This window comes from Phocoena phocoena, chromosome 17, assembly GCF_963924675.1.
Source record: "Phocoena phocoena chromosome 17, mPhoPho1.1, whole genome shotgun sequence".
NCBI lineage: Eukaryota > Metazoa > Chordata > Mammalia > Artiodactyla > Phocoenidae > Phocoena > Phocoena phocoena.
Window position 1 is genome coordinate 80712596 of NC_089235.1, and position 15975 is coordinate 80728570.

The 15975-nt window shown below is 63.6% G+C and overlaps 1 protein-coding gene across 1 annotated transcript; it reads left to right on the top strand.

Annotated features, from left to right (window-relative positions):
• The first annotated feature begins 10870 nt into the window (after positions 1-10870).
• On the top strand, positions 10871-15882 carry PPP1R16A (protein phosphatase 1 regulatory subunit 16A). The gene is made up of 10 exons (XM_065895315.1): positions 10871-11515; positions 12595-12665; positions 12743-12888; positions 13989-14092; positions 14187-14311; positions 14402-14527; positions 14608-14683; positions 14766-14895; positions 15119-15284; positions 15498-15882. The coding sequence occupies exons 1-10, from the start codon at positions 11257-11259 to the stop codon at positions 15870-15872; spliced, it is 1578 nt and encodes a 525-aa protein (XP_065751387.1). The 5' UTR covers positions 10871-11256; the 3' UTR covers positions 15873-15882.
• The last annotated feature ends 93 nt before the right edge of the window (positions 15883-15975 follow it).

Sequence of the window (15975 nt, forward strand, 5' to 3'; positions counted from 1 at the left end):
AGTGAGGTAGCTCAGAGCATGAGGCCCAGCCCCACCTGGACATTCAGCCTGCCAGCACGGCGCTCTGCTGTTCCGAAGGTGTATTGGGGTGTGCAGGCGTAAAGAGAAGCCAGGTGGTGACCACTGCGAGGGGGAGTGGAAGGAGGGCTCTGGGGAGCTGCTTGGCACCCTCATGGGGTGGAGCTCACGTGGTTTTGTGTTTCCATTTTATGTGTGCATTGGTTTTTTTGCACTTTCTGTACTTGTTTTTTTTTTTGCAGTACGCGGGCCTCTCACTGCCGTGGCCTCTCCCGTTGCGGAGCACAGGCTCCAGAAGCGCAGGCCCAGCGGCCATGGCTCACGGGCCCAGCCGCTCCGCAGCATGTGGGATCTTCCCAGACCGGGGCACGAACCCGTGTCCCCTGCAGCGGCAGGTGGACTCTCAACCACTGCGCCACCAGGGAAGCCCCTGTACTTGTTGACTTAAAACAGCCAGTTATTTTATCAGGAAAATGGGTTTATTTTAGAGGAGCAAAGAATTGCAATTGAGGACCTGCAATCCACGGGGAGCCACAGGCAAGTCTGGAGAACGAAGAGAAGAAACTCTTTTATAGAGGAGAAGGGGAGTTGGGCGGGGCTGTTCTAAACAGAGTCCATTGGAGGAAACTGGGAGTTTGAAGTTTACTGGTTTTTCATTGGCTGAGCTGTTGCCGGGCGGGGAGAAAATCTTCCTTCCTCCTGCTGGGTAGTAAGCGGTAACCTTCCTCCTGCTGGGTCTGCAGCTGAGGTGGAGTGACAGGGTGTGAGAGCTCCCCCTTCTGGCCTCCTGACTCCATTTTATTTTATTTATTTTTAAGTTTTATTTATTTATTTTTTTGGCTGTGGCTAGCGGGATCTTAGTTCCCTGACCAGGGATCGAGCCCAGGCCCCCTGCAGTGGAAGTGTGGAGTCCTAACCACTGGACCGCCAGGGAATTCCCCTGACTCCAGTTTAAATGAGGTTTCTGTTTATTAATTTTCACAGTATCACACTTCACAATAAAAAGTTTTTAACAGGGCACCCCAATACCCTGGGGAAGCCTGTGTAGGAGCCCATCCCAGGCACAGGAACCCCTGTTCCTCCAGACCTGAGAGGCAGGGCATGCAGGACTGACACGAGGTCTAGCCTGGCTGGACAGTGGGGCGATGGGCAGGGCTGCTGAGTCTTGGCTGGGGTCCTACGCAGGCCCTGGGCCTAGGATGTCATGGGCTGTGTAAGAAGCACGGACCTTTCATGGGGCCAGCAGGGCCTTAGGACCGTTTCACGCACGGGGGCGACTGGGTTGAGCCTTGCGATTTCAATGCCCTGGGGCTGCAGTGCGGAGAGGGGCTGGACCCCCGACTAGGAGCAGGGCAGCAGGTAGAGGCCCTGTGAAAGATGAAGACCCAGTGGGGGCTGGGGGCAGGAGTGGGCTGGCGGAAGGGGCCCCAGGATGGCACTCTGGCCTCACTTCTGGTGCTGTCACTGCCCCTCCTTGAGATGAGGGTCCAGCCATGCCATGGGTCTCCTCACTCCCGCCCTTACCTGCTCCCCAGTTCTCACAGCTGCCAGGTGTGCTCCTCTGGGCCTTTGCACCAACCTTCACTAGGCCCGGCCGCTGCTTCCTGCCCGTGAAGAGGACACCTGGTAGCTGTGTGGGTCACCCGCCGCCCTTCCCTCGAATGCCAGCCTGGGAGGAGCAGGGCTGTGAGTGCTGCTGGTGGGTGGGGGGCGCGGGAGACGCTGGCCTCCTGCAGCCCACGTCTGCCTCGGTGACAGTTGTGGTGTCAGGGTTGCTGCGCCACGACGGACGTGACCGGTGCTGAGGGCGCTCTCGGTGCAGCGGCACTTCCTAGGGGTCCTTGGGAGCCCTGAGGCCGAGCTCTGTGGGGGCTGCTGGGGGCCGGGGCCACAGGAGGGGCTGCTCATGGCGGGTTCCCCAGACCTGTGGGCCGTCAGGAGGCTCAGGCTGGGGCACGGTGAGAGACTGGGGCCTGGAGGAGGGGCCCCTCAGGGCCGGGGACCCGTAACACCAGCCCTGCATTGGCTTTGAGAGGCTTGTGCGTCTGGAAGGACCTGTGAGCGTGTCCGGCTGGGTGAGAGCGCGGCCGAGGGGCCCAGGGCTGGTCTCAGAGCGCATCCTGACGCGTGCTAAGTGCGGGCTGTGCGACGCTGACCCTCCCCAGTCTGTTGCCAGGTGCTGGGGAGGCTGTTAGCGCCCTTAATTCTTGAGTCCACGCTTCTGCTTCTGTGACCAAGTGCAGCCTGAAGCCTCAGGGGATCGGTGTGGATGCGGCACTCGAGTCCCCAGCCCAGGTCCCAGTTGGCCAGCTGTCCTGGGAATATCCTCTGTAGCGCTGTCCCCCATATAGGCCCAGTGTGGGGCCCGGACACGTTTCTGTTGGGGACAGTGCCTGGAGTGGGCGGCTGGTGGAAGGTGTGTGGTCCACGGGCACCCCCGTGAGCAGGGACAGTCACAGTCACCCCGCGCCTTCCCTAATGCTCGGTCTCCCCCTGGGTGGGCGGGCAGGTGCCGGTGTTTTGGGTCACGTGTGCATTTCCCTGATGACTGTTGACCTGGGGCCCCTCATTGTGTGTATTTATTTTGGCTGTGCTGGGTCTTAGTCGTCGCACACGGGATCTCCGTTGTGGCACGTGGGATCTAGTTCCCCGACCAGGGATCGAACCCGGGCCCCCTGCCTTGGGAGCGCGGAGTCTTACCCACTGGACCACCAGGGAAGTCCCATTTAGTCGTTCTTTTTATATCAGTTGTTGTTACGCATTTCCTACTCTGTGGCTTGCTTTGTCATTCTTTTTATTATTTTTCTTTTGGCTGCTCTGCGGGGATCTTAGTTCCCTGAACCCGTGTCCCCTGCAGTGGAAGCACGGAGTCTTAACCACTGGACCGCCAGGGAAGTCCCTTCACACTTTTAAAATTTCAGTTTGAGGAGAAAGGGTTCGGGAAGCCCCGAACCCTTCCCCTGTCCCCAAGGGCACGTGGCTGTGGTGCAGAGTCTGGTCTGGGACACAGGCGTGGACGCACTCCATTGACCCTTTCAGATTTTACCAGTTTTACGTACACCCAAGGGTGTGTGTACACCCAAGGGTGTGCGCGATCTGATCACTTGTGTCGAACGGTGTGACCACCACAGTCGAGGACCCTCGGCTGCCCTATGTGGCCCTGGCCACCTCCTTCCTCACCCCACCCCCACCCCATCGAGAATGCTGGGTGGACCAGGCCACGCAGGATGTGACTGGGGGAAGAGCAGAGCACCGTCCATATCCATCCCGGCCGTGTGCGTCTATCGTGGGCTCTTTTCATCGTTGAGGGGTGTTCTGTGGGGTGGGTGGACCGGAGTGTGGTTAACCATTCACCCAGTGAAGGACATCTGGGTCGTTTCCAGTTTATGCATGAAATTGCTCTGAAATTCACGTACAGGTCTTTGTGTGAACCCTAAGTGTTCATTCTCTGAGATAAATGCCCAAGAGTGCAGCTGCAGGGTCATAGGATAAATGCATGTTTAGTTTTAAGAAACAGCAGACTGTTTTCCGAGTGGCCGTGCGCCTCCCATCCCTAGCAGCGCTGGGCGAGACCCGTCCTTGTCCCGTCCTTGCCGTCTGACGGCCACTGTGATTTCCGTTTGCGTTTTCCCAGTGGCCAGTGCTGTTCCGCATCTTCTCGTGGGCTTTGCTGCCATCCGCATCTTTAGTGAAATGCCTGTTCACATTTTGCCCCTTTTCTAATTGGAGTGTCTGTTTTCTCACCGCTGAGTTTTGAAACTTCTCTGTGTCCACTGGATAAAAGTCCTTTGTTCTGTTTGTGGTTTGCAAATATGTTCTCCAGGCAATAGCATGTCTTCTGGCCCACTTCACAGGGTCTTTAGCAGGACAAAACGTCTAAATTTTTATGAGGTCTACCTAATTTGTCATTTATGGGCTGTGCTTTTGGTGTCCAGTCTTCATAGATGCTGTGCTGTCTCACCTTTCATGTGTAGGCGCACAAGTCACCTGGGGGGGGTCAAGGTGAGCTTTTACATGTGGCTGTTCAACTGTCCCAGTGCCATTTACTGAAAAGACTCTTTTTCTGCTGCTCTGCAGTGTCGTAAATTGAATGTCTGTGCATGTGTAACTGTTTCTGGACTCCGTTCTGTCCTGTCAGTCTATTTCTCTATCCCTCAGCACTTCAGATTTGTCTCTTTTTAGGATTGTACTGACAATTCTTGCCCTTTGGCATTTCCTATTAAATGGAGAATCAGTTTGTGAATTTCAGATAGAACCAGTGGGATTTTGATTGGGATTGCATTGAATCTTAGATGAATTTGGAGGAGAGAAAAAGCAGCCCCGGAGAAGGCTGGCGGGAAGGGAGCAGGGAGGAGGGGCCGCGGTCTGGGGGAGAGCAAAGGCTGAGTGATGGGGCTGAGGGCGTGGGGGGATGCGGAGCCTGGCCCCGGGGGAGGGTGTCAGGACTGGGGGGCGGAGAGCAGGGTCAGGAGACCCCTCCTCTGTGCCACGTCTCTCACGAAGCCTCTCTCGCCTCCCGCACACGTCGTCTGAGACTCTCAGGAGGTGGGGCCCCTACCACATCCGAGCCCACTGCTCCTCCGCCTCGGGGACTGCTGCTGGGCCGCGGCGAGGAGACCACCTGTGTGCCTGCAGGGCAGCCCCTTGGCTGAGCAGGTCCGAGGCTTTCTACGCTTGATTAGTCACTCAGGCGCGTCCTTTAGGGCTGGCGCTCTCAGCCTTTGTGGTCCAGCTGCGGGTGCCGTCCACGCTCATGTCCTACTTCCAGTTTGCATGTGTTGATTATCAGGGAGTTGAGTATCTATCTGGATGTTTCCAGGGGGATCCGTGCTCTGTCCCTGTGTGCGGCCGTCATGATCGACGAGAGGACCCCTTTGTCCTGTTTGTTGCAAATGTTTTTGCTCCGCTGACCGTTTGTCCTTTGATTTCATAGGTTCCGTTTTGAAGTGTTTGTTTTTGCAGCGCAGACATCTAACAAATCTAGTGCAGTCGGATGTGTCAGTTTTCTTTTTGGTTTCTGGGTTTTGTGTCAAGCTTGGAAAGGCTTTCTTTGCCCTTTGCTGGGGTCACACAGACGGTCTTGCCTTCTTACCGCTGGCGCTCCTGTGGCTTTATTTTTCCTACGGCTGTGCCAGTGACGCCTCTGGATTGGTTCTGGTGTGAGGAGAGAGGTGGCGTCCCGCCCTGCCGCCCACTGGAGCAGGCCTTCCCTGAGGCCCCCGCTCAGTTCTCCCGTCTGTGCCTCTGCTGACCACTCACTTCCACGTACTCTCTCCTGGGCGTCCTGGCCCCTGCTCACGTGGACACTGCTCGGGCCCGCTTCTCAGGGCCCTCCGTCCTCCGTCTGCCCCTCGCTGGAGCTTCCCTCGCACCAGGCAGCCTGTCCTGCCCTCCGGCTGTGGCTCCTCTCCTGTCCGCCGCTGCCGGGGGTGTGTGTGGGTCCCATCGTCTCTCCTGCCAGGTCCCCCCACCCCCCCGATCTGATCACATCACTCATTTGTCTGGAAGCCTCTGGGCTCCCCGGGCCCAGGCTGAGGCCAGCTCCTCTGCTGACCCTGGCACGGGCTGGTCCTGTTAGTCCCCGCCCCCCGAGGCCGCACCCGATACCTGACAGGTGTGCTCACACCTGCCCTCCCTGAACAGAGCACTAAATGTTGTTCCAAAGAGGTTTACCTTCACGTGGCTCAAAATCGAAACAACAGGAGTGACCCAAAGCTCTGGTGCCGCCCGCCTGCACCCCCACCCCGCCCCGCCTGAGGCCCTTCCCGTTGCTTCTCTCCTGTCCTGTGTTTCTGATACCGGTTTACGTGTGTGCTCACACAGAAGTTGCTTATCAGGTACAGATCTTGCACCTTTTTTCCTTCGCTGAACAGTTTCTTAGTGACCTTCTCACGAGGGTGCACAGGAGGCTTCCTCATAAGCCCCTTAGGGCCTTACTTAATGACCCTTTGATAGACGTGTAGGACGTAAAGGCTGCTGCAGTGAGGGGCCTGATGGTAGTGCTGTGGAATTAGCTTCTAGAACGTTCTAGAACAGGCCTGCCGGAGGCAGGTGAGTGCCCCTGGGGACAGCTGCCCTGGCCGCACCCCCAGGTCGGCTCCTCCATGGGTCCCGCACCAGTGCGAGGAGGAGCCCGCCGCCCACCCACCCAGCTGCTTGGCTCCTGGCCTCTCCGTCCTTGCTGCGCACGCCTCCCAGTGCCCCCAGCCCAGCCCGCCCCGCTGCTGCTGGCGGTGCCCCCGACCCCTCCCTGGGCCCGTCAGGTGGGCCCTCCTCCCCACCAGCGCACGTCCTGCGCCTGCTCCAAGGGCAGGCCAGTTTTCCTTGTGCCCTGACCCTAGGCCACCCCCAGGCCAGGCTCGTGGGGCAGGGCTGGGGACAGCATGGCCAGACCACTGGCAGAGTGCCTGTTGTGAGCCAGACCCTGCCCTTGGGGCGTCGGGTTCCCTCCTTGAGCAGGTCCCCACCCGAGGTCCCAGCACGTGGCTCTGGGCATGGACCAGGTGGGCCCCCAGCTGGCTGGTCCTTTGCGGGACGAACGGTGCCCTTGGTGGACTTGTGCCCGCGGCGGCCAGATATGCAGCGGGGATGGGAGGCTTCCCAGGTGAGCCGGGCTGGGGCGGAAGGGTGAGGGGATGGGGCAGGGGGTCAGCCAGGGATGAAACCCAGCTACTTGTGGTCCCCGAGCAAACAGACGCCCCGCCTGCAACGCAGCGCGGTCAGCTCTGCCTCGGGGTTTCGGCAACCAAGCCCCAGCCCCTCGCCCATGACATTTACATGCCCTCACCTGCTGACGGGCACGTCTGTGTGTGTGACTCTGCAGGATGGCGACACACACTTTGCTCTTCCCAGAGTGAGGAGCAGCTGGTCACTCCCCATCTTCTGCTGTCGTAGATAAAGCCACAAGGAAAACCAGCTCCAGCAACCCTTAAGCAGGACAGGGATGCGAAGCCCCCAGAACCTGAGGGGAGGTGGGCACCCCACTCCCCCTCCCCCGCCCCTTCATCTCTCCTTTCCTCTCTCTGAGCAAAGCACAGCCTCCCTGTCCCTGGGCGAGTGAAGGGACACTTCCCGACCCTCAAAGGCTCTGGGCTCTTGCTACACTGTCCCTGATTCTCACAGATGCTGGGAAGTGGGCATGAGAGGCAGGACGGTGGCGTCGTCAGCAGGGCCCCACGGGTTTAGGCCTCAGTTCCCCAGGTGGGAGATGGAGATAATGACGGGGACCTGCCGGTGCAGGGCTGAGACTGTGGTTGGGGAGGAGCCGCTGAGACACTCAGGCCAGCGTGTGTCTGTGTCTGTCCACACCGAGGGCCTGGGCTGGGGCCCATAAGCCGGGTGTCAGGGGTACTCTCCACAGACTCTGGACATAGTCCAGTGCTGTGGGCTCAGAGGATGAGGGGCAGTGGCCACTGTCCTTCCAGAAGGCTCCTCCCACCTCAGCCCCACACTCCCATGCAGCGCCCCAGGCATGGAGCTGAGAAGTGGAAAAATCGTCCAGATTATCTCTGTTTGACATTCCAGGGAGGCTTGGGGCAGGATTTGTGGACTGAGGCGGCAGCCGCCCTGCTTGGCCCCCTTGGCCTGGGTGTGGTGCGGTGGTCAGTTGTTGGGACCCCACTGAGCTGTCCTGCGTGGCTGGGAGGAGGTGGAAGAGTGGGGCTTGAGGAGGGGGGACAGACGGAGAGCTCAGACTCAGCCTGGGGGGGCCGTTCCTGGACTGCGTGGCTGGGAGGAGGTGGAAGAGTGGGGCTTGAGGAGGGGGGACAGACGGAGAGCTCAGACTCAGCCTGGGGGGGCCGTTCCTGGACTGCGTGGCTGGGAGGAGGTGGAAGAGTGGGGCTTGAGGAGGGGGGACAGACGGAGAGCTCAGACTCAGCCTGGGGGGGCCGGGGCTGGACTGCGTGGCTGGGAGGAGGTGGAAGAGTGGGGCTTGAGGAGGGGGGACAGACGGAGAGCTCAGACTCAGCCTGGGGGGGCCGTTCCTGGACTGCGTGGCTGGGAGGAGGTGGAAGAGTGGGGCTTGAGGAGGGGGGACAGACGGAGAGCTCAGACTCAGCCTGGGGGGGCCGTTCCTGGACTGCGTGGCTGGGAGGAGGTGGAAGAGTGGGGCTTGAGGAGGGGGGACAGACGGAGAGCTCAGACTCAGCCTGGGGGGGCCGGGGCTGGGCACTGTGCTGCCCACCATGGAGACTGTTCCAGGATGGGCGCCCACTGCAGCGGGGTCCTGACACTCCCTGGGGTCACCTTTCTCTCAGAGGAGGCAGTCCAGCGGCCCAAGGACCCACCCAAGGTCACATGCAGACTGTCCTCAGGCAGCTTCCAGCAAGGAGTGCTGCTAAAGGGGCCCAGAGGGGACCTGGGGCTTCAGGCAGGTGGGGCCCCCAGAGTAGGGGGCTGAGGACCCGGTTGAGCTGCTGTAGCCCAGCAGGAGACCAGAGTCTCCAGTGTGCAGTGCCCGGGCCGTTGGGGGCCCACAGGGAGCAGGTCTCTATCCTGAGCCCCGTGCTGCCTGGGGCACAGGGGTGGGCCTGGGTGAGGCTTCAGATCCTGCCCCACATGTATTTTCATGGGTGGCCTTCAAAATAAGAAAACAACAGCTAGAAAACACAACATCTGTTCAATTTGAAAAGCTGGTGGTTACTCTATTTTAGGTTGTTTTCTGCCCCCTACCCTGCTCCCCCGCATGCAGGGGTCTTAGCTCCCTGACGAGGGAATTGAACCCGTGCAGTGGAACCATGCAGTCCTAACCACTGGGCCATCAGGGAAGTCCCCTCTAGGGGAATTTCTGTAGGACGTGGGCGTCAGAATCTCTTTTCTTCCATAAAATGATGGGGTAGATGACATCTCCTAAATCTTGTCAAACTTAACAAAATCGGGCTGTGGCTCTGATGTTGGCGCCCACTTGGAGAAGACTGTCGCTGAGGCCCTGTGAGCCTGCTCTGCTGTGGAGCCTTGGCCTGCAGGGAACCTCCTCCCTCGTGGACAGGTGGGGGCAGCATCCTCTGTGACGGGGTCGGGGGTGGCCCTGGGCAGAGTGCGTTGCTCCTCCTTCCCGCGTCTCTTGGGGCAGGCTCTTCAGAGACCTACCCCAGACAGGTGAAGATCCCATGTGTGGGCTGGAGGGGGTCCCAGCTCCCTCCAGGGGAACCTGAGGCTGCCTGTGAGTGGCCAGCAGGGAGGGAGAGTCTTACAGAGCCAGTGAAAGCCCTGCCATGCCTTGGGTTTGGTCTGGGATCCACCCCCAGCCTAATGGGTGGGGAGTTGCCACGGTGCCCGCAGGCCTCCTGCCTGTCTCGGTGGAGAAGGGGTGTCTCAGGGCAGAGGTGGGACTTGGGGGATCCAGACAGGGCGTCTAGGCAGCTCATCTGCAGACGTGGCCAGCTGGGGGCTGTCCGCCTGGAGGGCTCTTTCCTGTCCCCAGGTAGCCTCTGAGGCCTGGCTCACAGAGCGGATAGCTGGAGTGCCAGCAAAGTCCAGGGCGAGGCAGAGCTGTAATGCGAGGCTCCCAACACACTGGGGGTCCCGGGGCAGGAGGGACCTGACCTCACTTGATCTGGCCCAGGACAGTTCCCCTCCAGAAAGAAGGGGGCACTCACTGAGACCCCTGAGTACAAGTCTGGCCAGAAGAAGCCTGGGTCAGTCTCTAGATGGCCACAAGGTCTGGCCGAGTGGGAATGGGGACTCCCAGTGGGCAGGCTGAGCTGCAGGTGGGTACCTTCTAGGTGGAGCATGGCCATGGCCTCCCGAGGAGTGTCCTGGGACCATGCCTAGTGAGCACACCGGGCGTGCTGGGCAGGACGGGCCATGGTGGGGACTGTGGGGCTGTGCCCCAGCCCAGCTGCCGGCCCACCTGTCTGTCAGGCAGGCCACCTGCGCCTGCGTTCACACGACCAGGGCTTGGACCGCCGCCCAGGATGGCAGAGGGAAGCAAAGCACCGAGTGGCCTGAGCTAGAAACAGAAAGCCCGGCGAGGAAGAGGCCCAGACTCGGGTGTTGAGGAGCTGGGGTGCTGGGCACGCCAGGCCAGGCCCTCCGCCCTTCACAGCTGTGGCGGAGCAGCAGGGCGGCCTGGTGTCCAGGCGGCAGGGCCCGCCCTCGGGAAGGCCTAGGCCGCACAGCGCTCGGGGAGTCCGGGAGAGCCCAAGGAGAAGGTGACCTTGGCCAGCCCGGCCCGGCCCAGGGCGCACAGGTCAGGGGCGCTGCGGGGCAAGGGCTGAGCCGGAGGCCTCAAGGGGCCGCCTCTCAGGAAGGCCGCAGCGAGCTGGCAGTGCCGGCCCTGCGCCCCTCTCTCAGCCGCACAGCCTGCAGGGCCCTTGCTGGAAACCGCGAGCGTGTGGGCCAGACTGCGGGCACTGCCAGCCCCCTCCCCTCTGCCGGGATCTCCCGGGCAGGGCTCGCCCTCACACAGGGCGGGGCTCCGGGTGGAGCCGTTGCCGCCGTCTGGCCTTGACGCGCTTCCTGCTTCCTCCTCTCAGGCCAGCGGGAGCGCCTGCCATACACAGCTGGGCCGCCGGCTCCTCCGAAGGGGAGGCCTTCCTGAAGACACAGTTGCCAGGCCCGCTGTACCCTCGGTGCCCTGGCCACTTAGAGAGCCTCGGCTGGGGGCTGGACCCTGGGACTCTGGACACACGCCCGCCCAGGCCCCCTGTGGCCACACCTCCTCGTTAGCACTGACCCCAGAAGGCTGGGGGCGTGGGGAGGGAAGTCCCCCGCCATGGCTGCTCCTAGACCCCACCTCGTCCCCTAAGGCCTATTAGGTGAGAGGGGCTTTTAGGGCTCCCAGGGGCCTCTGCCCCTTGCCCTGGCCTCCTCTTCCCCTTGGCAAGGCGTCAGGGAGCTGCAACTTCGCTATCTGGGTCATTAGCTTCAGACCCTGAACTGAGGCTGGCCGGGTCCAGGACTGCTTCCCACAGGGTGGGCACCCTGACCCCACGAGGGAGGGAGGCCTTGTCCATCGAGCAGCCAAGGTGCCAGGGCCCTGGGAGGCCGGCTGCAGGCGCCCTCCCTTGCTGCCCTTTCTGCCTGGGGCCTGGGCCCCTCATGGCTGCCCGGGTCTGGTCACAGCGGGGTGCCTCCTGACCCAGCCTTGCCAGGGGCAGAGGACACTGAGCCTTAGAGAGGGGATGCCCCCCAGGGCGCCAGTCCAGCCAGCTGCCCCGCCTCGCAGGCCCAGCCTGGCCCCCGTGCTTCCCCGTCCGGTGCCCCCAGCAGCCCCCCTGGCAGGCAGCCCCCGCCATGGCCGAGCACCTGGAGCTGCTGGCAGAGATGCCCACGGTGGGCAGGATGAGCACACAGGAGCGGCTGAAGCACGCCCAGAAGCGACGTGCCCAGCAGGTGAAGATGTGGGCCCAGGCCGAGAAGGAGGCCCATGGCAGGAGGAGCCAGCGGACGCAGTCACAGAAGGAGGCGGCCGGTGGCCGGCCACAGAAGCGGGTCCTCTTCCCCCCCAGCGTTGCCCTTCTGGAGGCGGCTGCCCGGAATGACCTGGAGGAAGGCGAGTGTGGGCCAGCCATGCACGGCAGGCAGCCTTGTCCCTGTCCCCCGGTGCAGGCCTCGAGAGGTCCGCCAAGGGTGAGGCCCAGCGTCCTTAGCCACAGACCCCAAGTGGTGGGAGCCCCAGGGTAGCCCTCACAGGCCAGCCTGCGGAGGCTCCTGCAGTGAAGGTGAGGCCTGAGGGGGTGGGCGGGGGCCCTGGGTGGGCTGGGAGCCGCCCAGTCTTCGCCGCCTCTTGCCGGGGCGCTGGGCTTTGCTCTGGACACCTGCTTGCCTGGGTCCTGAGCCTCCATACAGGAGTACGGTGGAGCCCACCTGGGCAGGTTAGAGCACGGGGAGCGGGGCTCCCTGTACGGCCTGGCCCCCTCAATGCCTACCCCTGGCTCTGCCTCTGAGTTCTCCCTTTTTCCCATCAGAACCTTCCCAGACGACAGGCCTGAACTTTGGGCAGGCTTCCTGTTCCTTTCCTGTGCCCACATGCTCACAGCCCCTCTGCTCTCCTGGGAGGCTGCCGAGGGCGCTTTCTGCCTCCCTCCAGGGCAGAGGCCTCTGCCGTAGAAGCTGGGGTGCAGAGGGCAAGGAGGGGCAGGGTGTGCCCCAGGCCGGTGCATGGGAGCTGCGGGGAGGGTGCAGCCAGGGAGGGCCAGGCCTGGGCACCTTGGGCCCACACTCTTGGCTGCAGCGGTGCAGGGGTGGGGGGGCTGTGTGTGTGTGTGTGTGTGTGTGTGTGTGTGTGTGTGTGGCTGACAGAAGGTGCCAGCACCCAGGTCCGGGGGACGACAGTGGAGGTGACTGTCACACAGGAGGGCCCTAGTGCCATGACTCAGGAGGGCACCCTGCTGGAGGGTAGAGGCAGAGTGCTGCTGTCTGTACCCCACTTAGGGGCCCAACTCCTGAGCCCTCGGCCTGGGCTCTGGTGTCCCTCCTGCCACCTGTACCACTGCTTCTCTCCCCGTCCTCTGCTCTCCCAGCTACGCACAGCCATCAGCCCAGGTACCCCAGGTGCAGGGACCTGAGCAGGATGGCGCTGGCCTGTGGTGGGACTCCCGTGCCCTGAACGCGCCCCCCTCCTCTCTGCAGTCCGCCAGTTCCTCGAGAGTGGGGTCAGCCCTGACCTGGCCAATGAGGACGGCCTGACCGCCCTGCATCAGGTCAGCCTCGCTGAGGGTGCGAGGAGAGGACGGGGCCCCGGCCAGCGGCTCGGGCACTCAGGCCACGTGCTTTGCAGAGCTGCATCGATGACTTCCGGGAGATGGTGCAGCAGCTCCTGGAGGCTGGGGCCAAGGTCAATGCCCGTGACAGTGAGTGCTGGACACCCTTGCACGCCGCGGCCACCTGTGGCCACCTGCACCTGGTGGAGCTGCTCATTGCTGGGTAGGGCCCGCTGGGAGGAGGTGTGGCTGGAGTGGGCGTCTCTATCAGGGAGGGGCTGCAGCTGGGCCAGGGCCAGGCAGGACCTTCCTCGCAGTGGGTAGTTCATCTGGAGACACCGCCCAGGCATCTCATCTCTGTGGAAAATGTGTGCCTGGACCCTGGCCTCTCGTGTTCCCACTGACCTTTGCTTACCCTGCCGCACCCTGGCATGCAGAGCGGGACCTGGGCCGAGACCACGGATGCTGCCACCCCAAGGGAACTAGCACCTATGCAGGGCAGTGTGGTCCTCTGCCTGCCAGGCTGCTCACACCACGAAGAGCGTGGAACTCCTTGAGGACAGGCCTTGACCTGCTCTGGTCTCCTGGCCTTCCCAGGGTCTGCATAGAGAAATGCCGTTCTGGTCAGAGCCACAAGGGAGAAATTGGCAAGAGGGGATACCTGGACACAGGTGGGGCCGTTAACAGGAGGGCAGAGCAGGGCTGTGCTCCTGAATACCCGCCTTGGTGAATGGAGAGGGTAGTCAGCTTCACCAGGACCCAGGAGTCCCCCGCTGGCTGGCCGTGGAGCAGTCTGGGCAACACTGGCGGGTGTGGGGGTGGATGCCGGTGGCTCCCGTTTGCACACAGATGCCTTGGAGTGGGACGGGCTGGGTGCGCAGCGTCACGGGGTAGCAAGGGGGGGCGCACAGGCGGCCCCTAGCCCCACTCCGTGCTCCTCCACAGTGGGCATCCAGCCTTGTGTTTCGGGCCCCTTCAGCTCCCCGCAGTGCTCTCCTGACACCCAGGCTCTCTCCCCACCACCTTCTGCTGCCTCGGGCCCCCAGAGTCTTGGCACCCCCTCGTGGCAAGTGGGCCCACTGTACACGTTCATGGGGGCAGAGGGGTGCCAGGAACCTGAAAAATCAGACATGGTGGAGACTGCAGGACAGCCCACCTGGCCCCAGGACAGCACCCAGGGCCAAGGGGCCGCCTCTCACTGCGGCAGGTGAGGCCTGGGCCCCTCTGAGGCAGCCCTAGGTGGAAGGCCTCTGAGAGGGTCCTGGGGGCCTCCGCTGGGGGAGAAGGGCCCTGTGACCAGCGCCCCATCCACCCTTCCCGCAGTGGTGCCGACCTCCTGGCAGTCAACACGGACGGGAACATGCCCTATGACCTGTGTGAGGACGAGCAGACACTGGACTGCCTGGAGACGGCCATGGCCAGCCGTGGTGAGTGCAGCCCTGCCCGCCTGCCGGGGCAGCAGGGCGCGGGGCGCGGCGGGTGGTGTGCTGGGGGTGGAGCCCTGAGCCTGCTGCCCCGCAGGCATCACCCAGGACAGCATCGAGCGGGCCCGGGCCTTGCCCGAGCTGCATGTGCTGGAGGACATCCGGAGCCTGCTGCAGGAGGGGGCAGACCTCAATGCCCCCCGGGACCACGGCGCCACGCTGGTGAGGACGGGGCCGCGCGGGACGCAGGCAGGGGAGGCTGCTGCAGGCCGAACCAGGGCCGGGACTCAGGGGCCGGCGGTTTGCCTGCAGCTACACATCGCCGCGGCCAACGGGTTCGGCGAGGCGGCTGCCCTGCTGCTGGAACACGGGGCCAGCCTGAGCACCAAGGACCGCGACGGCTGGGAGCCACTGCACGCAGCGGCCTACTGGGGCCAGGTGAGCGCCTGCGGGGCGGTGGGGCCGGGCAGGCTCCGCGGCTCCGCAGGCTTCAGCAGCCCGGGCTCGCCGGCCCACAGGTGCACCTGGTGGAGCTGCTCGTGGCACACGGGGCTGACCTGAACGGCAAATCCCTGATGGAAGAGACGCCTCTCGGTGAGCCTGGGGCCGCATCCTCCCGGTGTAGGGCGCGGGCGGGCGGGCGGGCACCCGTGACCCTCTGGCCACTCCTCCTCAGACGTGTGCGGGGACGAGGAGGTGCGGGCCAAGCTGCTGGAGCTGAAACACAAGCACGACGCGCTCCTGCGCGCCCAGGGCCGCCAGCGTTCTCTGCTGCGTCGACGCACCTCTAGCGCCGGCAGCCGGGGGTGAGTGCCCGCCCCTCCCGCCAGGCCCCCGCGGGCCCGCCCAGTGCCCCACCCCCGGGCCCTCAGCCCCCCTCTGCCCTCCCCTCGCCCCTTGGGCTCTGCCCCGGCCTTGGTCCCTGCTGATGTCAGCTGGCAGGCCTCCGTGCCCGCCGGAGCTCGGGGCAGAGTCCGCAGGGAAGGCGGTGTCACCCCCGCCCCACTCCTCCTGCCCGCCCCCTCCCAGGAAGGTGGTGAGGCGGGTGAGCCTGACCCAGCGCACCAGCCTGTACCGCAAGGAGCACGCCCAGGAGGCCATCGTATGGCAACAGCCCCCGCCTACCAGCCCGGAGCCGTCCGAGGAGGATGAGGACCGCCAGACAGACGCGGAGCTCCGGCTGCCGCCCCCCGAAGTGAGCCCCGCCCAGCCGTGCCCCGCCTCCCTCCGTACCAGCCTCTGGAGCTGGTGGGACCAGTGGCCCTGCCCCCATATGCAAGACTCGCGCCCCGTGGGCGTCAGCTGCCGCCCCCACCCGCGTTTCTGCCCTTGGACCGCCACGCAGCCCGGGACCCCAGGCCAGAGGGGACCCTCCTGATGGCCTCCGGGGCCTGTGCTCCCCACACAGGAGGAGGACCCAGAGGCGGCCAGGCAGCACAACGGCCGAGTGGGGGCGCCCCCGGGGCGGCACCTGTACTCCAAGCGGCTGGACCGAAGTGTCTCCTACCAGCTGAGCTCCCTGGAGAGCACCGCCCCTGACGCCCTGGTCCAGGCCAAGGCCCCCCACACCCTGGCGGAGCTGAAGCGTCAGCGGGCTGCCGCTAAGCAGCAGCGACCCCCGCCTGAGGGGCTCGAGGCCGCTGAGTCTGAACTGCCTGTGGACACTGAGACCCCCCAGCTGGAGTGTGGCTCCAGGGCTGGTGGAGACCCACCCCTGCTCAGACTCACAGCCCCCTCAGAAGAAGCCCGCGTGGAGAAGAGGCCGTGCTGCCTGCTTATGTGAGGGGCTGGTGCTTGGGTGGCCAAGGTCCCACCGCCAGGCCCAGGGCCGCTGCTCCGCGTGCCGCAACGTGTGTTCCGGGCTAGGCTGCCAGCCTCCTCCTTCC